Source organism: Sus scrofa, chromosome 13 (assembly GCF_000003025.6).
Source record: "Sus scrofa isolate TJ Tabasco breed Duroc chromosome 13, Sscrofa11.1, whole genome shotgun sequence".
NCBI lineage: Eukaryota > Metazoa > Chordata > Mammalia > Artiodactyla > Suidae > Sus > Sus scrofa.
Genome location: NC_010455.5, coordinates 77,154,754 through 77,182,083, shown reverse-complemented (window position 1 = coordinate 77,182,083; position 27,330 = coordinate 77,154,754). Strand labels below are relative to the sequence as shown.

The following is a 27,330-nucleotide window of genomic DNA, read 5'->3' as shown; positions in this document are numbered from 1 at the left end:
GGAGGTGGGTCTGCGCCCCGTCACTTCAGACCGCCTGTCTGGGCCTTAGAGGCCTCAGGCTGCCGTCGACCCGGGCCGCGGCCCCAACCCGGCCAACGCCGCCCAAGCGCCCTCTGGGCGCACAGCCACGTCAACCGCCGCCTCCCTCCTGGGCCGGGCGAGTGTGGGCGAGCTGCAGCGCCCTTTCGGCAGTCGGGAAGCGTGGTTCCAGGAGAAAGGCCGCGAGGGCGGGGCTTGGGGCGGTGCGGGGCTTTCTCCTCACAGCGCGGTCAGCCGGGGCGAGGAGAGGCCGCGTTGGGTCAGGGCGGAGCGCCACATGGCATGATCCAGCCGGGCCTCTGCGTTGGCGGACACCGTGGAAGCAGTGTAGTGCGGGAAGCCTGCAGCCCACAGTGGGGAAGGATGGGTCAACTAACGAATGTTTCGCCACAGCCCACATGCTTAAGAGGGAATTTGAGAGCGCATGGGGGAGGGGCGGAGAGCGCAGGCAGCTCGTGGAGAGCATGCTCTGTACTGCCAGCCGTAAGTGGAGAGCCAGACATGCGCAGTGAGCTCAGGGTGGGTTGGCGGCGGGGAGGGGCTGGCCTGAGCGGACTGATGTGTTTATCCGGTTTTCTGGGTGGGCGGTCAAAGCGCACGCGTAAGGGCGAAGGGCGGTGGAGCTGGGTAGTGGAGTGCGCATGCGCCCAGCGAGCCGGTAGCTCTAGGAGGGTGTGGAGGGGGCTCTTAGAGGAGAAGCAGGGGAAAAGGGAAGCGAAGGGAAAGGAAAGGGCGGGGGAGGGGTGAGAGTGTGGTCTGCGCATGCGTGCGGGCGCTAGCGACGACGGCGGCGGGGGAGTCTCGGGGATGACAGTGGCTTTGCCCGTTGGGGTAACGGTCGTCGTCGCCGGTAGGGCCTGAGGCACCGCACAGCCCGCGGGATCCATTAAGGCCGCAGCAACCCGGGCCCTACCGAGTTAGACTGGCGCGTGGAGTCGGGGTGAGGCCGGCGAGGCACGGGGGGAGGGGCCTGCGGCGGGGCCTTGCTGTGTGCGCTGGGCGGCGGCGGCGGGGCCTGGCGCTGTGAGCGCTCTCCTCGGCCGCGGCCGGGCGGGCACCGTGGGCGGCGGCGGCGGCGGCTGTGGTGCTTGGCGGAGGAAGCGTCCGTGTGTGCGGCGGGGAGAAGATGGCCGGGCAGTGAGGGGGCGGCGCTTGCGCCTGGTGACCTCGGAGTGAGCGACTAAGGAGCGAGGGGCGCCGCAGCGGCCCGGCTGGGCCTGCTCCCCGCCCCCTCCCGCCGCAGGCGGCCCGCGCACTTCCTCCCGGCCCTCCCCTGTCGGGCGGGGGCCTCTCCTGCCCGCTTCGCCACCTCAGGGAACAGCCGGGCTGTAACCGCCGAGGCGGAGAGCCAGGCGCAGTCCGGTCCCCGCGTCCGATATGGAGAGAGCGGCGGTGGCCTCAGCCAGCCGCAGCAGCAACGTGGGCCGCCGCGGCGGCCCGGTGCACTAGATCGAAGAAGCCGTCGCCTGTGCCGTCCTTGCCGTCGCCGCTGCCTCCGCGCCGGCCGTTGTGATGGAGTAAAGGGCCCAGCAGCCCGTGAGAAGCGTGCCCGCCCCTCGGCCCGGGCCGGGGCCTGCTCCCGCGCCCGCCCAACTCGACTAGAAGGAGGTGCCTCCGCGTTCCGAGATGTCGCTCGAGCTCAGGCCGCCCGCCGAGCCGCGGGGCTAGACTGAGCGCCGAGTCCCGGCCCGAGCGCCCAAACCGCCGCATTCTACGTACCGCGGCTGCCCGGGACAAACTCGAAGGCTCGTTTTTCGCTTTTTTTTTCTTTTTCGATCTGCAAGTCTCAGGGACGGAGGAGGGGCGCCAAGGCCCCCATGTGTGGGAGGATTGCTTCAACTCCACAAACTTGTACGGATTTTGGTTACTACTTTGGCCAGTGCTTCTGCTCTGATTTCCTCCGAATTGTAGCAAATTCGCCATTGTTCCCTGGCTGCTTAGAAAGTTGGATCCGGAATTTCTTTTCAACCGGGAGCCAGCGGTGTCGAAGTGTCTGCAATGAACCCCGTGAATGCTACTGCTCTCTACATTTCCGCGAGCCGCCTAGTGCTCAACTACGACCCCGGAGACCCCAAGGCGTTTACAGAGATTAACAGGCTCTTGCCTTACTTCCGACAGTCCCTCTCGTGCTGTGTTTGCGGTGAGACGTTTTTTATTGTTCCCTTTTCCATGCTCGTTTTAGAAAAACCCTCTGGGCAACGGTAACGGGAACGGTTTTACGGGTGGTTTGTATTAAGTTTTTGTTGTTTGTGTGGTAGTGTACGGTCATTAGTTCTGAAACACGCCAAAGGACTTTTGCCCAGAATTTCAGAAAGACAGAATCCTCTGTACAGTGGTCTCAATGTTCAAAACTGTTTAATTCGCCTTGGGTCAATTCTTCATCATTTCTGATAGTGGTTTTTTTTTTTAAATGAGGTGAAATGTGTATGCATGTTGCTGCCTTTTTTATAAAGCTTTGGATACAGGAGCTGACTTAATATCTACCTTGGTTTAACTGGGTTTAAACATGTACATGTGGCGTGTTTGCATTTCCCCAAACTTGAAATGTGTGGGTGATGGTATGGTCTGGTGCACCCACAGCCGGTGAACTCGGTGCGGAACTTTCTCCCCTTGGTTCTTCAGGTGCTTTGACAGTTGGACGGTAAATAGTGATCCAGGGCAGACCGATGGTACTGACTGTTTTTTAGTTGGTGAGATTTTTACAGCATTATATTCCTTTGTGGTTTTATTATTTGTGGCTTGGTAGAAAGTTATTTTAGGTGTTTTTGTTGAAGATATATTACTTTGTGCTGGACAAGATATTTTTATGCTCAATTGTCTATAGTCAGTGTGTCAGTAATGATAACGTGATTATTATTGCGGTAAGTAACAGTGTATGCATAATAATACACTGGAAACGTTAATGTAAAGAGAAGGGCAACTGGCAAAAAAAAAAAAAATAGGCAGTAATACTTGATGTTCTTATTTCGCCAGAATTTTTAAGATTTTGTTGATCCACTCACTTGTTTAGTCAGAACTTGAGAATTTCAGTCATTAAGTCTTTAATTTTATCTTAGAGGTTTTGCCACTGTAGTGGCTGAGGGGAGGAATAGTATTTGTTTGCGATTCATTCAGTGTTTTCTGTATAACTCCCAGGCGCAGGCACTGAGGGAGTGCCCAAGAGGTGAATAGTGTGTATGTGTTTTTTTTTGTTTTTGTTTTTTGTGGTATACTAGGTACTTAATCTCATAAACATTTAATTAACTGTGGTAGAATGGGATAAAGTGCTGCTGTGACTGGTAAGGGACACTTAACACATTTATAGAGAAGCAGTAGCTCTGGGTAAATCACTTAACTGCCTTGGGCTTCAGTTTCTTAATGTGCAAAATGAGAGCTTTGGGTTAGATAAAAAGTTTCCTTTCCTCTTATATTTTATAAATGTAAGTAAGAATTTGTGTGGTTTCTATATACTTCCCCACCCAACTCTCACTTTTTTTTTTTTTTTTAAATGGGGTGCTTTTTTTATATCTTCATAGCTTTTACTAGTTTGTGGAATGAGGAGATGGAGCTCTTCTACACAAACTTTTGTTTTGGGGGGGATTGCTACTGTGGTGATGGAGGGGAAAGAGAGGACATAGACCAGTCCAACCTGGCCTGGTAGAATTTAGAGAATGATGTCATTATTCAGGTAACCCTAGATTTGGTAGGTGTCCTTTTTACTAGGTAAATGGGACTTTTGCTCTCTAAGACTCTCCCTCTCTTAAGAGGGAAATTTGAATAGTGTAGATGCTTGGAATTTTCTTAGAAATATTTTCAGGACAGTTGTCTAATTAAACATTTTCTGAGATTTTAACGTGGATTTTAAGAAATGGCATTAAGGAAAAAGCAACATGAGAGGGTCCATCTGTAGCTTTTTTTTTTTTAAACCAATCTTGACAACTCAAAGATTTTCTGACGTTGGAGCTTTGTAATTTCTTTTTCAAGTTTTCCTCCTCCTCCATCCTATGGGGAAGATTCGTGGGCTTTAATTCTCATATAATTGTGTAGCTGGCATAACATTTCAGCAATATGGATACAGATTCAAGATTTTTTTCTCTTCATCTCTTTGGACCTAAGTCTGTGGTTATCAAGAGATGGAAAAAAATCAGTTAATTTGAATTTACATCCAACATTTTTCATCTTTGTATCAGATACTATGACTTAGACTGTTTTTCTTAGCTGAAAAGCGTAACTTCATTCCAGTTAGTATAGGGTATGTGCAGTCTTATTTCATAAGTTTAATTTTATCTTGGTACTGTTAAAAGGGAGTTTGTTTCAGAAGGTTCTCCATTGTCTGACCCAATCCTATATTTTCAGCTTTGTGTTCAACTGCCCTCTTACATAATTTCTTAGCTTCGGTCAGTTTGATGTTTTTGTCTTTTCAAACATACATGCCCTATGTCTTCCTTCTGTTTTTCCCACCTTTGCTCTCTGAAGTTCCTTCTGCCTAAAATATGTTCCTTTTCTGTATAGTCTTAACTCATCAACTCCCTCCCTCTTCAGTGAATTCTTTGTTCTTGTCATAGGTGCTTATAATTCTCTCGGTGCAGTTTTTATAATACATTCTTATATCTTAGGGAAAATACTGTTTTTTGGTACATTTTTGTGTTTCTTCTGCCTTATCCTCTTCTATCCAGTGGCTTTTATGAAGGTGTTTATGATAGAACTCAGAAGAAAGTGAGAAGGTGAGGGGGGGGAAATCAAAGATCTGTAAACTTTGCAGTTAGGTACAAATTTTGACTCTTATACTTACTGTTTAGGCAAGTTAACTTTAAGTTTTTAACCTACAAAAGGGGATAATTATACCTTCTCTAAGTTTGTTTTTCCAAATTTGTGTTATATGTAAGTTTATTTTTAAGTGAGGAGAAGCCTTTTAAACCCATGAGGGCAAGTCTATGGACTTGCTGTCTGGCACATATCTTGTGCCTAATATCCCACCCTTGTGCAGAGCTAGAGAAAGGTGGGGGTGTGGTGAGAGAAGAGATTGAATTGTCAGATCAAATATTGTCAAACCTAGATTACTCACTGGAATTACAGGGTTTTTTTTTAAAATCGTTCTTTGAAATGTTAATTAGCTGATTATCACTGTTTATTTTTCAATTGCTTTGTGTATTTAAACTTTCTGAAGTTTCTAGTGAATGGGATAGCTATTGCTCCACAGAGTTATTCAAGGCGCAGAGACATGGAACAAGAAGGTATCATTCTCTTTCTTTTTATTTCTATATCAGTTCTTTCCCCTAGTTGTAAATACTGGATTTAGCTTTATTATTTATGGGGAAGTATGTAGAATGAATTTTCTTTCCTTGGCATGAGACTTGATAAATTCTGCCCTAGGGATTTTTAAGTTTTCGTTAAACTTTTGAGTCCTCAACTGATCTAACAATTTTTTTTTTTTCATTTTCTTTTTTATGGCCATACTTGCGGCATATGGAAGTTCCTTGGGCTAGGGGTTGAATTGGAGCTGCAGCCTCCGACCTACGCCACAGCCACAGCAACATGGGATTCAGGCTGCATCTGTGACCTACCTCTGCCACAGCATGCAGCAGTGCTGGATACTTAACCCGCTGAGCAAGGCTAGGGATTGAACCCACATTCTCATGAACACTATGTTGGGTTCTTAACCCACTGAGCCACAGTGGGAACGCTGATATAACAAGTTTGATATGTAGAATCAAATCCTGTTAGAACTGGAAGGACTTTTTTTTTTTCTTTTCTTTCTTTCCTTGCCCCTTCTACCTTTTTATTTTTTATTTTTATTTTTTTGGCCTTGCCCATGGCAAGTGGAAGTTCCTGGTCTAGGAATCAAACTTGCACCATAGAAGTGACCCACGTTGTTGCAATTACAGTGCAGTGACACCAATGCCTGAGCCACATGGGAACTCCTGGAAGGACATGTTGTGTGTTTTGGGTTTTTTTTTTTTTTTTTTTTTTGCTTTTTAGGGCTGCAGGTGAGGCATATGGAATTTCCTAGGCTAGGGGTTGAACTTCCATGTGCTGTACTTGCCGGCCTATGCCACGGCTACTGCAACAAGGGATCTCAGCCTGGTCAGTGGTGACCTACACCACACAGCAACGCTGGATCCTTAACCCACTGAGCGAGGCCAGGGATTGAACCTGGGTCCTCATGTATACTAGTTGGGTTCATTACCACGAACCATGGCTGAGCCATGATGGGAACTCCCTGAAAGGACGTGTTAAGTGGAAAAATATTACTGAGATTTTTGGAGTCTTGTGAATTAATCATGGTCAAATCTCTCTTCAAGGACATGGACATTTTCCTGGTGTTTTGGATTCTAGATTCTAGAAACAAAGTGGTTTTGGCTTCTATTGAATAGTTGTGGAACTTCTGGATATCCAGTTTCTCATTTGCAAAATAGTAAGGGGCAGGAGATTAGTGTTTCCCACTAACCTAGGCTGACCTAGATTTTATTTTGCATGTTGAGGATTTAAAAAACAAACCTTATTATTTTTTTTCTTAACTACTGTTACTGTCACGTTCCACTACTAGGTAGGTGGTTCCCTGAGGGCAAGAGTCTTGCTGGTCTTCTTCACCATTGTAGCCCTGTTATTGGTTATTGGTTGGCTCAGCAAGTATTGTTGAATGGATGAAATTACCATTAAAAAGAGCAAGGTTTAAAGTAGGAAGAGTATGCTCTTAGAATAAAGTATATGCCCTAAAATTAGATAGGTTTAGCTTTATGAAAGACTACTTTCATTTTCCTTATTTTTCTCATTTTGGCATTCTTTGTGAACCCATAGTGGAATTAGTGCAGTAGATGATCTTAAGAATCTCTTCCAGTTTTGGAGTTCTGATTCTTTTAACAGAAATACTTTGTTTTTGATTGAGCAAACAACTTATAAATAGCAAGGGTTTTCTAAAATGAAATTTGAACATATAGCTTGGAGTGACTTTTTTTTTTTTTTGCTGTGGCTGCAGCATATACAAGTGTCTGGGGCAGGGGTCGAACCTGAGCCACTACATTGACAACGCCGGATACTTAACCTGCTAGGCCACACAGGAACTCCTGGAGTGACTTGTTTTAAACTACATATCTTTCATTTATTTGTTTTTTCTTTTTTGACCACCCAAAGGCATATGGAATTCCTGGGCCAGGGATCAGACCCAAGCTGCAGTTTTGACCTGTGCTGCACGCCAGATCCCATTCTACTTTCTATCTCAATGAATTTGACTACTTTAGATGCCTCACTTAAGTGGAATCATACAGTATTTGTCATTTTGTTAGCTGGCTTATTTCATTTAGCATACATAATGTGTTCAGAAAGCTTCATCCATGTTGTAGCATGTGACAGAATTTTTTCCTTTTTAAGGCTGAATACTGTTTGCTCGTGTGTATATGCCATGCTTAATTTATCCTTTCATCCAACATTGGACATTCGAGTTGCTTCCACTTGGCTACTGTGAATAGTGTTGTTGAGAACATGGGTGTGTAAACAACTTTGAGACCCTGCTTTCAATTCTTTTGGATACATACCCAGGAGTAGGATGGCCAGATCATGAGGTATTTCTATTTTTATTTTTTGAGGAACTCCATATTGCTTTCTGTAATGGTTGCATCATTTTATAGTCCCAGTGACAGAAGTTTTTTTTTTTTTTTTTGAAGGTAGCTATTTTCGGGAGTGTGAAGTGATATCTCATTGTGGTTTTGATTTTCATTTTCTGATGATTAGTGATGTTGGTTATCTTTGTTTATGCTTATTGGCTATTTGTATATCATCTTTGGTGAATCACTACTATTTTTTATCTTGAAAATCTATTATTTTGTTAGTAATATCTGTATTAATCACCTTTAATGTCTCAGTGCTGTCATAAAAAGGTGAATTAAGTCACATGGTCCCTACCCACTATGTTGTTCAGTGTTACTGGGAAGACAGGTAAAACAGCGGTTATTGGCTAAGTGCTGTGTTAGAGGTATTTACATTATATCATATTTCAAGCGTCATAATAGGATACTTTTAAGTTAACTTTATTGCACATGTAAAAATTTTGGAAATTAACAGTGAATTTTTCCCTCCAGGTACTTGTTTTTGAATAGCTGTTGGGTTCAAAATTTGGGCAGCCCTGATTGAGGTTACAGCAGAATTTGGTTTACCAGGTTTTTGGGGGACTTAATTTGTTCTGTCTGGGAAGAATTCTTTAGGGAACATTTGTCTATTAGGTTGGAAAGGAAGAACAGTATTCAGTAATATACCTTGGTAGATTCATTTTTTTTTAAATTTCAGGTGTATTTATTTAACTGGTTTCTTTTTCTAAGAAAGTTCCTTTTTACAATTTCCCAAATTACTTATTTATTTGTTTTTGTCTTTTTGCCTTTTTTAGGGCCACTCCTGAGGCATATGGAGGTTCCCAGGCTAGGGGTCTAATCGGAGCTGTAGCCCCTGGCGTATGCCAGAGTCACAGCAATGTGGGATCCGAGCCGAGACTGCAGCCTACACCACAGCTCACTGCAGCGCCGGGTTGAACCCGCAACCTCATGGTTCCTAGTCGGATTTGTTAACCACTGAGCCATGATGGAAACTCCTACAATTTCCCAATTTAGTATTAGTTCTAAAATATTAGTTTCTAATTGGGCATGTTTATGTACAGTGAAATTGTCTTAGGGAAGGGACTCCCTATATGCATTGTTCTGGATACTGAGAAGAAAAGAGGTTGATCCACAGTTCTTTGTCATATGATAAAACCAACTGAGAAGTTAATAATGCCAGTTTAAATAACGGTTCAGGCTGGAGTTCCTGTCGTGGCTTATTGGAAATGAATCTGACTAGTATCCATGAGGGAGCCAGGCTCAATCCCTGGCCTCGCTCAGTGGGTTAAGGGTCCAGCATTGCTGTGAGCTGTAGTGTAGGTCTCAGACGTGGCTTGGATGCCAAATTGCTGTGGCTGTGGTGTACGCCAGTGGCTACAGCTCTGATTGGACCCCTAGCCTGGGAACCTTCCTATGCCCTGTGTGTGGCACTAAAAAGACCAGAAAAAGAAAAGTCCAGGGCAAACAGTACAGTAATGTAGAATTAGGCTGGAGAAATTGTTTTAGTCTGATGAGGTCTAGGAATTATGGGGCTTGAGCTGGGGCAAGAGGAATGGTGAAATTACTGGACATTTTCAGGAAGGCTTTGAGGGAGAGAACATTCAGCTTGTTTAGGGTGCAGAAAATCAAGTTTATCTGTAATCTCCTTGTAGGAGAGCACACACATGTCCTATAATGAATGGTAACTTAAGAGGCCTTTTGTGCAGGGAACCTTGACGCCAGGCTAAGGAATTTGACATTTACCTTGTATACCTGTTCTTTTTAAGAAATGTGCTCTGTAGGCCACCTAAATCAAACTCATCTAAAGGGATTGTTAAAATTCAGGTTTCCAATTATCACATCATACTGATAGAATTGGAATCTGTGGACAAGACCCTGTAATCTGCATTTTAACCCATCTTGATATGGGGAGGGTGATTTGCAAATCACTGTGTGTTTGATAAGTATTTTAAGTAGGAGAGTGATGTGATTAAAACTCATATAAAAGATTAATTTTGGGATCAGTGTAGGATTGATTATTGGAGTAAGGTGAAACCCAATTAGGAAGGAAAACAGATGAGATCTGAGTAGTGGTGGGATTGAAAAGGGAGCAACGTAAGATGATAGAAAGGGGAAATTTTGTCCTTATAACTTTTTTAGCTCTTTGAAATGTACTGAATCATACTTTGTTTTTGGTAAGGTGTATTTCACTAAATAGATTAAAAGACATACTTCCTGCCCTTATAAACATGTCTAGTGTGGTGCTTTCATATGGTGTATGCTTGATAAAAAGTACTGAATTGTCTTGAAGAACTGATAACGCCTGGCATTTTAATACAAATGCATGGGAAAAATTGAAGGGTTCAAAAGGTAACTCATAAATGAAGTCTGGAAGGACATTGATTTTGGAAAGACATGATGAATTTAGATAGGATGGTTTGAAATAATGTACGAACAGCCCAATTAAAATGTTTTTAAGAGGTGTTCCCATCGTGTCAACAGTGGGTTAAGAATCCAGTTGCAGTGACTTGGGTTTGAATCCCCCGCCTGACACAGTGGGTTAAAGGATCTCACATTGTGGCAGCCACAACTCAGATTCAGTCCTTGGCCCAGGAATTTCCATAGGTCATGGGTATGGCCGTTAAAAAAAAAAAGTTCTTCAGGAGTTCCCGTTGTGGCTCAGTGGTTAATGAATCCGACTAAGAACCATGAGGTTGGGGGTTCGGTCCCTGGCCGTGTTCATTCAGTGGGTTAAGGATCCGGCATTGCCCTGAGCTGTGGTGTAGGTTGCAAAAGTGGCTCGAATCCCGAGTTGCTGTGTCTCTGACAGAGGCCAGGGGCTACAGTTCCGATTAGACCCCTAGGCTGGGAACCTCCATATGCCAAGGAGCGGCCCAAGAAATGGCAAAAAGACCAAGAAAAAAAAGAAAAAGTTCTTCAGGGATTTAGCATTTTGGTATTGAATTTTGGAGAGGTCACGTGCTTGGGAAAAGTTGTAGTTAAGATAGGAGGATTTAGGATAAAGTGTGGGCCTGAGGAGAATGAAGAGGAGGATGAGACAGTGTTGAATAACTCCAGTGCCTGGGAGTTGGGATTAGTGATGAGATACTATTAGATACATGTTTAGGAAGGGTTAAAATCTAAAAATTTTAATTTTGTGCCCTTTCCTGGGAACTTAGATTTTAAAATAAGCTTATATACTGTTTGATACACTAAAAGAAAATGTATTTTCTGAGTCTTGGGGTTGTGGTTTTCATTTTCTTAAATTTGAGCATCCAATCCTCCTTTCTTTGCACCCTCTGTTTTCATTGCATTGATGGCATGCCATCATTAATTGGTTAATGGCTTATTTTATTAGCTTCTCTCCATGTATACTTCCTTTGGAGTCAACTTGGTTACTTTTATGTGTTAATAATTACATTTATTTTCTTGAGTTTTGATGTAACTTTCTAAATTTTATCTTTTACTTTAAAAGATGATATTTCAGAATCATTGTTCTAATTTCTCTTAGGTTTTTCTCCGTGTCTATCATTTTTTACTTTTCTTCTTATCCATTTAATTTCTGTTACTCTGTCTTTTCACTTTTTTCTTTGGTACCCATGTCAGGAAACTAATTTAGATACTTTTTTTTCCACCTTAATTATTGTTATCTGGCCATTTTCCTCAATTTTTTTCTTGTTCTGACTCCTTAATATTTTAGTAGAATTATTTTCATTCATTTCATTGCCTTTCTGTTTGGAAACCTTGAATCTGAAGATTTGGAATATATGACTTTCTCAAGTTGTTTTTATCTAGTTTTATAGGTAGTGTATTTTCTGTGTGTTGACTTTAATTTGGCAGTTAGCATTTGTCCGTTTTTGTTTTTATAATCCACAGAAAATGTGCACTTAAAATGTTATCTGTCCTTGAATTTGTAAATAACTTACGTATTCTTGTGGCAATGCTGGATCCTAAACCTACTAAGCAAAGCCAGAGATTGAACCTGCATCCTCACGGAAACTGTGTAGGGTTCTTAACCTGCTGAGCCACAATGAACGGACCTCCAAAGTCGAATAATTTTAAAAATTCTTTATGCGACAGTTGAAGGCAAACCGAAAGTGGAGGTGGGTGGTTTGGGGTATAGTCTAAGGGTTTTTGACCTCCTCCTAATCCTGCTAAATGCATCCCCTTGAAGTTTAAATCTCTGCCTACTGTTCAGAAATATTGGGCTCTAACCACATGTAATATGGAATTCTAGAATTAGAAGGGAGCATTCCAATTCAGGCATCCTTGTGATGAATTTCTGATTTCCCTTAACAGTTAAATCAGTTGGCTGTCCATCCTGTGACTGAGTTATTTAAGATATGACATGGGATATGACTGTCATATTCTATCCAGCAGAAACTGTGGGTTGTCTCAGGGATCCTTTGTGGTATCATTGAGCTTGCCAGCTCAGTTTTTACATAATTTTACAAGATATTACTAGGATATTCTTCATGATGAGAGTTTATAAAGCTTTGGGCAGAAAGGACCATAAATTGTACAGCCATTTCTTCACATCAGATAATCCTTTATGTAATAGTCTTGAAAGTTCATCCAATCTTTTTCTTGAATACCTCTGGGGTAGGGAGCCAAATTTTACTCTACAAAATAGTGCTATCATTGTGTGACAACTTTTTGTAAAGAGCTTTCATTTTGCCCAAGTTCTGTCTCTGTAAGTCTCCCATTGGTTTTTTTCTTATCCTCTGGAGCAATTCAGAAAGCCTTTGATAAAATTGTACCCTTCAACTGTTGGAGTACAGTTTTCACGTCTTTCCTGAGGAGATAAGCATTGCTAAGTTATCTATCCTGGAAGCATCCTGGTTTCAATTTCCTCTACAAGTGTGGATTTTTGTGTCCACATACACAGTATTTTAGATGTGATCAGGTAGAATTATCTGTCTTGATGACCTAGACAAATTATTTAATTTCTCTTCATTTCACTTGTTAAGATGAGGTTGCTGGACTAATGCAGAGATGTGGTTTTGAATTTGGCTCTCAGACATTTTTTTTTTTTTAGCTTGGTTAAAAATTTACTAAATTGGTGGTCAGTGTTTTTAAATCTTGAAAACACATAAAAATCCATATTTTAGGCACCTTCTGGTAAATTGTAAGGTCTAACAATGGTGGGTTTATATTTCCTCATGGCATGGTGTCATTGGCGTAGTTGAGAAGGTGGTTTCTCCTTTTAGGGGGGTTGGAGGTATTCTCTCTCCAGTTTTCCCTTGGTCCAACCCAACCTTTGTCACTCTTTTTTTAAACTACCTACTTGCCTTTATAGGCATTTGGATTTATAATTCTCAGTAACAGAGGATTTTGTGAGGTCTCTTGTACTGTAGACACTATTTTGAACCAGAATTCTAATGCTGGTGTCTTGAATTATTTTGTGACACCTTGTCGGGATAAGATTCAGGTTTGCTTTGTTTTGTTTGGCAGTTAGAAAAGTTATTGGGGTCACAATGTTTCTGGTCAGTTAAAACATTTTCATAAGTTGATTGATGGTGTTTAGATCTTCTCTATCATTACTGATTTTCTATTTTGTCAATTTTTGAGAGATGTTGAAATCTAACTGTGAATTTGTCAGTTTCTGTCTGGAGTTTCTATCACCTTTTGTTTCATATATTTTGAAATTCTGTTTTTAGGTGCATCAAACAATTCTGAACATGTGGAATATAGTTATAATACATAATGTAATAATTATGTAATACAGTTAATTTTTAATGTTTTGCTGGAATCCTGTCATTTCTAGTTTGTTGCTCTTTGATTTTTCTTCTTTTCATGGGTCATATTTTCCTGCTTTTTTGCATACCTAGTTAATTTTGATTGGATGTCAGATATTGTGAATTGTTCCTTGTTGGTAAAATTTTACCTTGTAAGTGGGTGTTTTCATACTATAAATATTCCTAAGCTTTGTTCTTGGGATGAGGTTAAGTCACTTGTACATGATTTGATCCTTTTTTTTTTTTTTTTTTTCTCTTTTGGCCACATGCATGGCATCTGGAAGTTCCTGGACCAGGGACTGAATCTGAGGTGCAGCTTCAACTTTTGCCATAGCTGTGGCAGTGCCAGATCCCCAACCCACTGTGCCTGGCCAGGGAGTGAACCCATGCTGCTGCAGGGACAATTCTGAATTCTTAACCCACTGTGCCACAGCTAGGGTTCTTTTAAAGCTTGTCTTAGAAAGGGCCAAAGCAGCCTTTGGGGCTAGTTTTTCTATACTACAGAGGCAAGAACCTTGTGTTTGTCTATCTGATGCCTTGTGAATTATGAGGTTTCTTACACTAGGTGGTGGGAATAGGAATTGTTTTGCTGTCTCTGAGTTATAGGGACTGTTCTTTTTGTTCCTTTTGGAGGGGTTCTTTCTCCATCCTGGGGTAATTTCCTCATACGTATGTACTAATCAGTCAGTACTAAACTGAAGACTTGAAAGGGACCTGCTATAAGTAAGGTGCTTTTTCTCTCTGCATCTGTCTCACCTTTGCACAGAGAAGTCCAGTACTCTACCCTGAGAAGTCCAGCTGCCTTGCCCTCCCAACTCTGTCTTCTTTTTTTTTTTTTTTTTTTTTTTTTTTTTTGTCTTTTTGTCTTTTGTTGCTATTTCTTGGGCCGCTCCCGTGGCATATGGAGGTTCCCAGGCCAGGGGTTGAATCGGAGCTGTAGCCACCAGCCTATGCCAGAGCCACAGCAACGCGGGATCCGAGCCGCGTCTGCAACCTACACCACAGCTCACGGCAACGCCAGATCGTTAACCCACTGAGCAAGGGCAGGGACCGAACCCGCAACCTCATGGTTCCTAGTCGGATTCGTTAACCACTGCGCCACGATGGGAACTCCCCAACTCTGTCTTCTTAACTCAAGGAGACCAATGGGCTTCACTTTGATTCTCCTTCGTTGTGCTGTGGCCTGAAACTTTTCTCTAGACAGTAAGCTGGGGCAGTTGTAGATCACTGTTCTGAGGTGTCTGTTGCGTAATAAATCTGAAAGCCATTGGTTTTTTGGTCCAGTTTTTCATTTGGGAAAGTAAATCTGATTATTACATTTTGTCTGAAAGCAGAATCAGATTATATCTTAAACCTGTGTTTCATACAAAACTTACTAGCTGCTGTGATAATTTAAAATACAATTCTTTAAGTTCCAATTGTGGCTCAGCAGAAACTAATATGACTAGTATCCATGAGGACACAGGTTTGATCTCTGGCCTCACTCAGTGGGTTAAGGATCCAGCATTGCCTTGAGCTGTGTAGGTTGCAAACGTGGCTTGGATATGGTGTACTTGTGGCTACGGCTGCAGCTTAGGCCAGCAGCTACAGCCCTGATTCACCCCCCTGGCCTGGGAACCTCCATGTGCTATGGGTGTGGCCCTAAAATATATATATACATACATACAAAAATAAGTAAAATACAATTCTGTAGTTATACTTAGCTACATCTCCTTCCCCCCCCCCACAGCTGCAACTGTAGCATATGAAAGTTCCCAGGCTAGGGGTTGAATTGGAGCTGCATCTGAGGCTTACACCATAGTCATGGCAAGATCCAGTCTGAGCCACATCTTTGACCTGTGTCCCAGCCCGAAGCAGTGCCGGGTCCTTAACTCACTGAGCGAGGCCAGGAATCGAACCCACACACTCACAGACACTATGTTGGGTTCTTAACCCACTGAGCCACGACAGGAAACTCCAAGTTAGCTACATCTTAAGTGCTTGATAGCTACTTGTGGATATAGCTATCTAAGTGGACATTGCAGATATAAAACATTTCTACCATCACACAAACATTCTACTGGACAATGCTATAATAACCAGAGAACTTAGATCTGTTCCTAAAAGCTGTGGGAACGTTGAAAGATGCCTTCAATGTTTTCATCTCACTCAGGTTTTGATTTCAAAATATTGAACTGGGAGTTCCCGTAGTGGTGCAGCGGAAACGAATCCGACTAGGAACCATGAGGTTGCAGGTTCCATCCTTGGCCCCGCTAAGTGGGTTAAAGATCCGGTGTTGCTGTGAGCTGTGGTGTAGGTTGTGTACTTGGCTTGGATCCCACGTTGCTGTGGCTCTGGTGTAGGGCAGTAGCTGTAGCTCCGATTAGACCCGTAGTCTGGGAACCTCCATATGCCATAGCTATGGCCCTAAAAAGACAATAAATAAATAAATAAATAAACATTGAACTGGATGCAGTTATAAACAAATCACTGAAGCTTACCACTACAGACTTATAAAACAATTTTCCCAAATCATTGTTAGTAAGTCAAGTTTAAGAAGGTGTTCCACAGTGTTCATATAGTAAAAGGTTTCTGTTATTTATAGAAGAGAAAGTTTATTTTTGTTCCTTTAAAATGAGGCAGTATGAGATGTCAAATGAATATTTGGCCAAATTGTGTGCCAGACCAGTTAATTCTGCCAAATCTTTCTATCTGCCCATGAGAATTTTCAATTGTTTTAATGCTTAGTTATGTATTTTGTTAACTCTTAGTCCTATAGTTTCAGTTCTTTCACTAGAGCAAGAAACATTAAGAAAATTAAGTTTCTGTTGAAATACTAGGCATCAAGGAGCATAAAAACACTAAGAATTCTAGGAGTTCCCTTGTGGCCCAGTGCATTGTCACTGCAGTGGCCTTGGGTTCAGTTCCTGGCCTGGAAAAACCAGGAGTGGCCAGAAAAACCACTAATGATTCTGAATATCTAGTTCATAGTTATTATTACCCCTTTTGTAGATTGTCTTTGTCTTCTATTAACATTTTGTATATCAGAGTTCCTGTTGTGGCATAGTGGGTTAAGAATCCAGCTGTAGCGGCTTGGGTCACTATGGAGGTATGGGATCTATCCCGAGTCTGGCACAGTGGGTTAAAGGATTCGGTGTTGCCACATCTGCCATGTAGGTTTACAGCTGAGACTTGGATCCAATCCTCGTCCAGGAATTTCCTTATGCTCTGGGTGTGGCCATGGAAAAAGAATTCTGTATATTAACAAGGTGTAGATAATTATTCAAAAAAGCATTGTTAACTGAAAGTATGTTACGCAGCACGGCCTTTTATTTTTAGAGAATAAAAACTTGTTATTTGAGGTGTTTGCAGATACCAGTCTAAAGCCACCCTTAGTTTATCATTTAGTAAGAAAACACAAAAATATTTTAAAAAATGTTTTGTTTTTTGTCTTTTTGCCTTTTCTAGGGCTGCTCCTGTGGCACATGGAGATTCCCAGGCTAGGGGTCCAGTCGGAGCTGTTGCCGCTGGTCTATGCCAGAGCCACAGTAACGCCAGATCTGAGCCATGTCTGCAACCTACACCACAGCTCATGGCAATGCCGGATCCTTAACCCACTGAGCAAGGCCTGGGGTTGCCTCATCGTTCCTAGTTGGATTTGTTAACCACTGAGCCACAGTGGGAACTCCTTTTTTTTTTTTTTTTGTTTTTTGTTTTTTGAAAAAATTTTTAAACATATGTAAAAGATATAAGAATTCCAAATACAAAGTCACATTTACAGTTTTATTCTTACATAATATGTTAAATTTTAGCCTGTTTTTATTATTTTATTTCATTTATTTTTTTGTAGTTCCCACCTAGCCCAGGGAACTTCCATATGCCTTAGGTGTGGATGTAAACATAAAAAAAAAAAAAGTAACCTATGTTAAGCAAATTTCTTGAGTGGTAGTAATCAGTTTTAAGACACTAATGTATTTTGGGATGACTCTCCAAGAGGGTATTAAAGCAAACCTGTTAATGCATTCTGGTACAATGGAATACCAGTTTGGGAAATTTGGATCTAGCTTTATACTGACTTATTCAATTAATGTTTGGTTGTTCATCTATTAATCAACTTAATTGTGCCTAATTGACTAGCCCGTATTATCTTATTGGTAATAATTTAATGAGAGACCATCATGGCTTTGCTAAAATATGAAAATAACAATATTATAAAAGTGCTCTATAACCACAAAACACTTTATAAAAGTCTCCCCTACATAATTATTAAGATAAATGATGTCTGGCATTCTCTTTTAATTCTTACTAGACTATGAAATGAGGCATGACCTGGTTTGTGAATATGTTGTGGGTCTGAGTGGTTTATATATCATCCATTTAATCTATGGTGAGTGTTTGGTTTTTCAGTTTATAAAGGTAGTAGACTGCTGAAGCTTACCTTGTATAAACTATTGACATCATAAGAGTCTTAGGAAGTATTTTTCATAGTTTTAGGTTGACCAAAGACATGAAAGGTAAAGAAGCTCTGAAGTTTAACCCAGGTGTTCAGTAAACAGCTTGGCTTGAGTAACATTCATACTTTTAAAATTGCAGTATTTGAACAGTTGATTTTCATTTCTCAGCAGACTAGATGTAATCCTTTCCAAATTGGAAACACAGATTTTGTGTCATTTTTCCACCCCACACTCCCCTGGCATACATGTTTAGCTGTCAGTGGTTTCTCAATAATAGTAATGCTTAGTTATTTAAAGTGATGTAACGAACTTTTAAAAAATTGCTTGGTCAAGCAATCAGAATACCCTACCCTGTATCACCATGTTTAGTGGCTAATGCATATATATCATTCATTATTCCTTTATTTTTAATTAAAACACATTTTTCTGTCATACTGTGAAATTATTGTGTTAGGTACTTTATTTTGTCTTTTTGACTTTTAGGGCTGCATCCAAGGCATATGGAGGTTCCCAGGCTAGCAGTCCAATTGGAGCTGCAGCTGCCAGCCTACACCAGAGCCACAGCTCACAGCAACACCAGATCCTTAACCCACTGAGCGAGGCCAGGGATTGAACCCGAATCCTTGTGGATGCTAGTCGGGTTTGCTAACTGCTGAGCCATGACGGGGACTCCTGTGTTAAATACTTTAAAGAAAAGTTTACAGGTCTGTGGAATCTAGATGATCAGGGGCTAATGGTGGTTTAGGGCATAGCTGCTTGAATATTTAATTAGAGAACTAATAATTTCCTTGAAATTTTAATCTGTGGTTTGGACCTGTTGATTTTTTGAGGCATGTATTTGCCTTTTGGTTTACTACTAAAATAAACTTGTGAGAAAGTTTAAAGGAACATAATCTAAGTGCTGCTTCATTAAAATTTTTCTGTTCTTGTTTTTTGAGGGCTGTACCTTTGGCATGTGGAAATTCCCCTGCTAGGGGTGGAATCAGAGCTGCAGTTGCCAGCTTATGCCACAGCCACAGCAGCACCAGGTCCAAGCTTCGTCTGCAACCCACCTCACAGCTTATGGCAGCCCCAGATCCTTAACCCCCTGATTGAGGCCAGGGATCGAATCTGCATCCTCATGGATCCTAGTTGCGTTCGTTACCACTGAGGCACCATGGGAACTCCATTTTTGTTTTGTTTTGTTCTGTTTTTTTGTCTTTTTAGGGCCACAGCTGAAACACTTGGAGGTTTCCCAGGCTAGGAGTCTAATCGGAGCTGTAGCCGCTGGCCTACACCACAGCAACTCGGGATCTGAGCCACATATGCTGCCTACACCACAGCTCATGGCAAGGCCGGATCCTTAACCCACCGAGCAAGACCACGGAATGATCCTGCATCCTCATGGATACCAGTCAGATTCATTTCTGCTGAGCCACAACAGGAACTCTTTTTTTTGTTGTTGTCATTGTTTTTGCCACACCTGTGGCATGCAGAAATTCCTAGGCCAGGGATCAAAACTCCGCCAGGGCAGTAACCAGAGTTAACAGTAGTGACAGTGCCAGATCCTTAACCCACCGAGTCACCAGGGAATTTCTCAATCGGAAGTTTAAAGAAGAAAAAGAGACCTGGGTTTAGGAAGCTCTGCCAAGAGGAAAATGGTGCTGTCTTCTTAGGATTCACTCATCTTAAATTCATTTCTCTTTGACTTGAACTTATTATTCTTTATTGTAGCACTTATACACATGAATTTTGCCTAATGAAAAGATTTTTAAGAGGTTTAGACTTTAACATATGTCTGCAAAACTGTATTGGGAAAAGGTTTTGCAAGACTAAAAACAAGCTTTTTTTTTTTTTTTTTTGTCTTTTTTGTCTTTTTGTTGTTGTTGCTATTTCTTGGGCCGCTCCCGAGGCATATGGAGGTTCCCAGGCTAGGGGTTGAATCGGAGCTGTAGCCACCGGCCTACGCCAGAGCCACAGCAACGCGGGATCCGAGCCGCGTCTGCAACCTACACCACAGCTCACGGCAACACCGGATCGTTAACCCACTGAGCAAGGGCAGGGACCGAACCTGCAACCTCATGGTTCCTAGTCGGATTCGTTAACCACTGCGCCACGACGGGAACTCCTAAAAACAAGCTTTAAAAAGAACAGTTTAAAATGTCAAAAACAGTTAATTCATCTGTGCCCATTTGCTCAGTGATACGTAAGATCTTTTTATGGTGTTGTCATTTTTGTTCTTAGCTGAATCCAGATTATTCCCATGTGTTGATGTATCTAGGAGAGCTCTTACTAACTAGTGTTTCAAAATATACTTTACACCTTTAATTTGGGGATTTAATTTTCGTGCTTCAATTCAGTGATGTAAAAAAGGTCCAAGTATCACCTTGTTAAATGCACAGTGCTTGGCCCATAGCTGGTCCCCAGAAGTTATTTGCTTAAATTATTGAAAGAGGGCTGTTTTCTTAAATGACGATAGCTTAAACAATTAATTCTTCATTTGGAAAAGGTAGAGAGTGGGGCTGTTTAGATCAGTGGATTTGAATTGTGGAAGAATTATCGTTCAGGCCCTATGTCAGACTTTTGACATCAGTAGAAGTATGTTCTCCCAGTCTTTATTTATTTATTTGGCTGCCCTGTGGCATATGGAACTTCTGGGCAAGGGATCAGATCTGAGCCATAGTTGCGACCTAAGCCACAGCTGTTGGAATGCTGGATCCTAAACCGCTGTGCCAGGCCGGGGATGGAAACTGCATCCTAGTGCTTCCTAAGATGTTGCCGATCCCATTGCATCACAGTGGGAACTCTTCTCGCAGTCTTGCTGTTGAAAATCAAATCTAGGCTAAATGAATATTACTCAGATTTGGTATAGTTATTCTCACACAAGAAGAATAGGATATATGTATATATTAGGTTGATTAGCACCAATTCAATGCTACTACTAGAAAAAAGTCTCACTTTTGTAGATGAATAAGTAATACCGTCTAAAGTGACATCCTGAAAACCAGCTTATCCTAATCATGAGTTTAATATGTTCATATTTACTTATTTTATAGTAATGTTAGCTATATAACATTTGATGAGGATGTAGGCTGAGCGTTTTTGCTGGGTTCTCTTTACAGAGAAGGTACAATGCTTTATATAGCATATATGTTCACTTAAAACATTTTAAGTTTAAAAATTGAGGTCGGGAGTTCCCGTCGTGGTGCAGTGGTTAACGAATCCGACTAGGAACCATGAGGTTGCGGGTTCGGTCCCTGCCCTTGCTCAGTGGGTTAACGATCCGGCGTTGCCGTGAGCTGTGGTGTAGGTTGCAGATGCGGCTCGGATCCCGCGTTGCTGTGGCTCTGGTGTAGGCCGGTGGCTACAGCTCCGATTAGACCCCTAGCTTGAGAACCTCCATATGCCGCGGGAGCGGCCCAAAGAAATAGCAAAAAGACAAAAACAAAAAACAAACAAACAAAAAAACAAATAGTTGATTCTGCTAGGGCCCAATTTCAGTAATCATTCTTTTTGATAAAATTGTCTTAGTGGATGTGATGAGCTTAATAGCAGAAGTAGGAATGGTGCTGGTTAAGTAGAAAGAATACTAACTAGGTTGGGAATCAGTAGACTAAGCTTCTCTTTCTTATTGCCAGTAACTAGCTATGTAATCTTAGGAAAGTCCGTCTTGGTTAAAATGAGGCTATGGAACAAGTTGATCTCTAATGTGCTTTTTAATGATTCATTCATTGTACATTTATTAGGTGCTGGCTTTTGTGCCAACATTGGTTTAATGGCACAGAGATAAATATGTTTCTGGCCTGGAGTGAGTGAGACCCAGTGAATGGTGACAATATAATGTGATAAGTGCTGTAATACCAGAATATGCAAAATGCTTTTTGAACAAACCGAGGGGCAGGAATTAAGGAAGTTTTCCTCTTGGTAGTTGTATTTGAGTCAGTTCTTAAAGAGTGAATAGTTAACCATGCAAGGAAGGAAGAAGGACATTCTAGGAAGAACAAATCACAGAGGAATGAGTAAGCAAACATTGCTTATTTTGGAATGGCCGGTGGTAGCTGAGAATGGAGTATGGAGTTTGTAGCAAAAGCTTAATCGTAAAATTTTAAGGGGAGTTTTGGTAAGGGGTAGATTCTGAAAGGCCTTATATGTCATTGCAAAGACTTTGGATTTTAAAGGCTGTTTGAAAATGGGTTTTTGTTTTGTTGTATGGCTCTTTTTTTATTTTTTTGACAATTTTTAGTTATGCCTTTAAAAAGAAGAAAGATCGGAGTTCCCATTGTGGCGCAGTGGTTAACGAATCCGAGTAGGAACCATGAGGTTGCGAGTTTGATCCCTGGTCTTGCTCAGTGGGTTAAGGATCTAGTGTTGCCGTGAGCTGTGGTGTAGATTGCAGACTTGGCTTGAATCCTGCATTTCTGTGGCCCTGGAGTAGGTTGGTGGCTACAGCTCCGATTTGACCCCTAGCTTGGGAAGCAGCTCCATATGCCACGGGTGCAGCCCTAGAAAAGGCAAAAAGACAAAAAAAAAATCATCAGACTTGTGTTTTAGAAAAATCACTTAGTGGTAGTGTGTAAGAGGAACTTATGGGAGCAGGTGAAGTTAAGGCAGGAAGATAAAACTAGAAAACTCTTGGGAGTATTCAGGGTGAGAAATGATAAGGGTTCAACCAAGACAGTATGTTGAGGGGATTAAGATTAGAGGTGGGGAAAGAGGGAGAATATTTAAATTTGAATTCAGATGTAAATGTAGATTTAAAATCATGAAAAACAGGAAGTGGAATATGCAAACTTTAATTGGATATTATTTTGTAACTTTTATAAAAAAATTTCAGGATACCAAATGGAACTCTAATACACCAAATATCACCTCAAAGTTAATGATATTCAAATGCAAGACTTCTGATACACTACTATATAGATCTTGCCATAAAATCTTAGAGCTAGAAAGAACTTTAGTCAGTAAATAGCTTTAGGAAATGGAGAGCTAGTCACTTTTTCTTTCTCTCTTTCTTTTTTTTTTGGCTTTTTAGGGTCGCACCTGCAGCTTATGGAGATTCCCAGGCTAGTGGTCCAAGTGGAGCTACAGCTGCTGGCCTACACCACAGCCACAGCCACGCAGGATCCGAGCTATGCCTGCAACCTACATCACAGCTCATGGCAATACCAGATCCTTAACCCACTGAGCGAGGCCAGGGATTGAACCCGAAACCTCATCATTCCTACTCGGATTCGTTTCTGCTGTGCCATGACAGGAACTCTGAGGGCTAGTCACTTTTAAAGGCACATAATAATGATTATATTTTAACTCAAAATTCATCGTATTTGGACATTTAAAGAATTACTGATTATAGTAGATGCATTATATGCACTACCCAAATGCCTACCTCAAGGCTAAAGGATAAAGGACGTCATTTTCTTAGTGGGAGTGTTGCTAGGATTGTAAGACCTCCGTGGGCATTGCCATTGGATGCAGAGAGCCACTCACCACAGATCACATCCCCTTCCTTGGAGTAACCTCCGTTAAAGACCTGGTGGCTTTAGGACACCTTAGGACAACCTTGAAGAGTTCCCTTTGGGGATCATCTGAGGCCTTTGTTGTGATACATCCCAGTCTAATTTGTTCTTCTGCCTTTTCCTTCCTCGCCTGATAAATTTTCAGGACACTAATCTCTCTCCGGAGTTTGAGTGCCTAGGTACCTGACTTCCAACCCTGATGTACTTTAAAATTTCTTTTGATTTGTACCAGATCTGCTAAACTTTAAAAGATTTAACATTACCAGTTTTTCATGTTTATTCAAGTAAATGTTGAAAGAGTTATGTAATAATATAATGAGAGAATGATTAATTTGTGTAGTGCCCAAACACAGAAAAAAAATTCATTATTAAGACATGTTTTGGAATGGAACAAAAAGAGAGATACCTTCTCAAACATGTTGAACAAAGATCTTGGCATTTAATTGGCCTCCTGCCCCCTAGTCATTTACTGCTTGTGTTTCTGCTGTCTCATTTTTATTACCTTTTGTAAATTAAAGCCCTATTGCCCATCACTGACCTTTGAGATCAAGCTCACACTTTTTATTAACTTTTCCAAAGAAAATTTAAATTTTGGACAAGATTTTTTTTTTTTTCTTTTTTGGTCATACTGTAGAGAATGGAAGCATATTTGAAACAAATTTGGTTAGACTGAGTCTGTAAAAAAAAAAAAAAAAGTCTTGTCATTATGGTACAGGAAAGATTTGCCTATCAGAATCCAAGACTGCATTTCTAAACAAAATATTTTAAGATTTTATATCTGCAGCATTTGAGAGTGTCTTTCCAAGACCAAGTGGTGCCACTTGTCATCATTCAGTAAACTGTTTTGTCATTGCTTAATTTACCATCTTGTCTTGGATCCAAGAGTTTCAAAGTAATGTGGTTTGGCTGGCAACAGAATTGTTTTTGCTGTTAATAAAACGGCCCCCCTCTTTTTTTTTCTGTATTTCTTTGTGTCTCTGTGACTATAGGTATATTTAGGTGGTCAATAAAGTTATCTAAGCTATTTGCAAAGGACTGGCTTGTGAAAAGTTTATTATCTTATTCAGTAGTAATTCAATAGTGATAAAATTAAGTGAACATAGGAAAACATCTATTTAAGAATTCCACTTTTTTGAGTATTTTAATATAACCAGTTAGTACTGTTTTTTGTTTCTTAATGACTTTAAGAAAAATCTCATTGAATATAATTCTACTTCAGCAAGTGAAATTTTGTCACTTTTATTGTTTTCCTAGTTTTGTCTTGCCACTTTAAATTTTTTTTTTTTTTTTTTTTTTTTTGCCCTTAATAGGGCTCACCTGTGGTTTATGGGCGTTCCTGGGCTAGGGTTCGAATTGTGCTTACACCATAGCTTGTGGCAATTCTGGATCCTTAACCCACTGAGCAAGGCCAGGAATCAAACCTGCATTCTTACAGATACTAGTCAGATATTTGTTGGGAACCAAATTTAGGCTGTGAAGGAAAGCATGTTTTATTGAGTTAGTATGTTGAAATGTATCTTTTATGATACCTCTTCTGTTTCATGTTGCTGGCATTATCAACAAACGCAGAAAACCGCTGTCTTTTGTAGGATACCACATATCTTATAGCTGTGGAGTTCTATACTGATTTTTTTTCCCTTTCCAGATACTTTTACATATCTAAGTATTATTGGATTTGAGTGTTTTTAATGAATTCCTTGACTATTTAATATTCTAATTTCCAAGAATGCTTCTTGGAGAAGTAGTAAGATGGTTTTTAATCATTAACCATGACTTGCCTTGTGTGCATTTTTTGCTTTCTGATAGTAGCATCAGGATGGTCATATGAGACTTGGCTAATTTTCCTTGATCTTCAAGTGTTATCAACAACAAATAAGGCTTATATAAAATTACTTGCATTAATCTGAGGTTTTTGATTAGGCATTCTTTGTTGCTGTAACAGAAGCATAACTACGAGAAGGAATTCTGAAGGAGTGGTGGTAAATACAGAATGTTTTGATTCTGACAAATGCTCTTTTTGTGCCTATGGTATTTGTTAGAATTATATGATGCTTTTCTTGTCAAATGCCAAAATTAAGGCATTGAAGTCATTTAATTCCTTAAACCATTTTCTATTTTTATCAGTTTTCACTTTACTGAAATTATTTTCATTGGGACATTTCTTTTCCATAAACTCTGGAATGAGGATTTAACTTAAGTTTCTTTGTAATTTTTTACATCTAATTTGTCCCTGTCAGCTTTTAAGCTGTTATAGCTTTTACCATTGTAGGTTTTATTTTATGGTCATTATTATTGCTAGGTCCACTGTTCACAGGATCACATTTTAGTCATTAACAAGTTTTGCTATGCATTTTAGCCATTGTCAGTTTTATTTCTTCTTGTGTTCGCTCTCTGTACCCTTTAAATGTCCCCCCAGTCATCTGGTCAAAATATTTGTTGGGGGTTAAACACTGACCGTCACTGTTAAAAAGGAGAATCAAAAGACTTCGTTTCAGGAGTGGTTAAGGACATAGTTTACTGATAGTCAGCATGTCAGCATAACATTTATAGTATAGTCCACTTTTACCAATGATATTCTGAAGCAAGTAAATTAACAGTTGCTTTGTTCAAATTTGGGATCAGTTATGTATCTAGAAGATGTTGCCAGGATTAATGGTGTCTTTGTTGTTTGCTTAGGCTAAGGAGTTGTTTCCATCTCTTGTACAGAGAAAGCGGCAAGCTGGTTTGAGACCTAGTTATAATTTGCTTATTTATTTTGGTCCTGTGAGTCTCTCTCTTAAACTTAGGCTTCTTTGTAATTCTTTTTTTTTTTTTTTTCTTTTTTTAAATTTTTATGACTGCTCTGGTGGCATATGGAAGTTCCTGGCCAGGGATTGAATCTGATGTGCGGTTGTGACGTATGCCACAACTATGACAATGCTGGATCCTTTAACCGACTCTGCTGAGCTGGGGATCAAACCTGTGTTTCTGCAGTGATCTGAGCACTGAAGTTGGATTCCTAACCCACTGGGTTGCAGTGGGAACGCCTTAACTTTTGTATCTTATAACTTTCTTCCTTCGTCCTACTGAAAAAAAAAAAAAAATCCGCATTCTCAAGGACATCAACATTTACTTTATCCCTCAACTAGACATCAGCACTTTATAAAAGAAACTATCAGCATTGCCACCAAACATGTGATTCCTTCCTTCTTTCTTTCCTTCCTTTTTTTGCTTCTTAGGGCTGCACCTGTGGCATATGGAGGTTCCCAGGCTAGGGGTCGAATCAGAGCTATAGCTGCTGGCCACAGCCATGCCAGTGCCAGATCTCAGCCACATCTGTGACCTACACCACAGCTCACAGAAATGCTGGATCCTTAACCCACTGAGCGAGGCCAGGGATTGAACCTGCTTCCTCATGGATACTAGTTGGGTTCATTTCCACTGCGCCACAATGGGAACTTCCAGAAAAAAAAAAAGTGATTTCTAAAAGTGAAAGAAGGGAGTTCCCCTCATGGCGCAGTGGTTAACGAATCCGACTAGGAACCATGAGGTTGCCGGTTCGGTCCCTGCCCTTGCTCAGTGGGTTAACGATCCGGCGTTGCCGTGAGCTGTGGTGTAGGTTGCAGACGCGGCTCGGATCCCGTGTTGCTGTGGCTCTGGCGTAGGCCGGTGGCTACAGCTCCGATTCGACCCCTAGCCTGGGAACCTCCATATGCCGCGGGAGTGGCCCAAGAAATAGCAAAAAAGACAAAAAAAAAACAAATAAAAATAAATAAATAAATAAATAAAAGTGAAAGAAGGATGTAGAATTTAGAGTGAATATTCTGTCTTAAAGTCCTTTGAAATAGTTAATCTCTGAATGATTATACCATCATTTGGTAAGAATTACAGTTACTTGGTTTTGCTTTTGATAATGTAGGCATTTCCTTTAAGTTTTTTAGTTTTGTCATATAATTATGTAAAATATATTTACATGGTTTAAAAGTCAAAAGCTACAAAACAAATAGTCTAGTCCTATAACCCTGGTCACTTTGTTCAGTTTCTCCTTCCTAATAGGTAGTCTTTTTTTTTTTCTGTCCTTTTGCCATTTCTTGGGCCGCTCTTG

General features: G+C 41.0%; 1 protein-coding gene across 2 annotated transcripts in view; it reads left to right on the top strand.

Moving 5' to 3' along the window:
- The window catches only part of MSL2 (male-specific lethal 2 homolog (Drosophila)), a 33,588-nt gene continuing 6,931 nt past the window's right edge, over positions 674 to 27,330 (top strand). Inside the window, exon 1 of one of the 2 annotated variants that reach the window (XM_001927762.7) lies at positions 674 to 2,179. In XM_001927762.7, coding sequence (XP_001927797.3) covers positions 2,038 to 2,179 — 142 coding nt within the window. In that variant the 5' untranslated portion in view covers positions 674 to 2,037. The remainder of the gene's footprint in view (positions 2,180 to 27,330) is intronic. The other variant, XM_021069488.1, reaches the window with a different exon arrangement.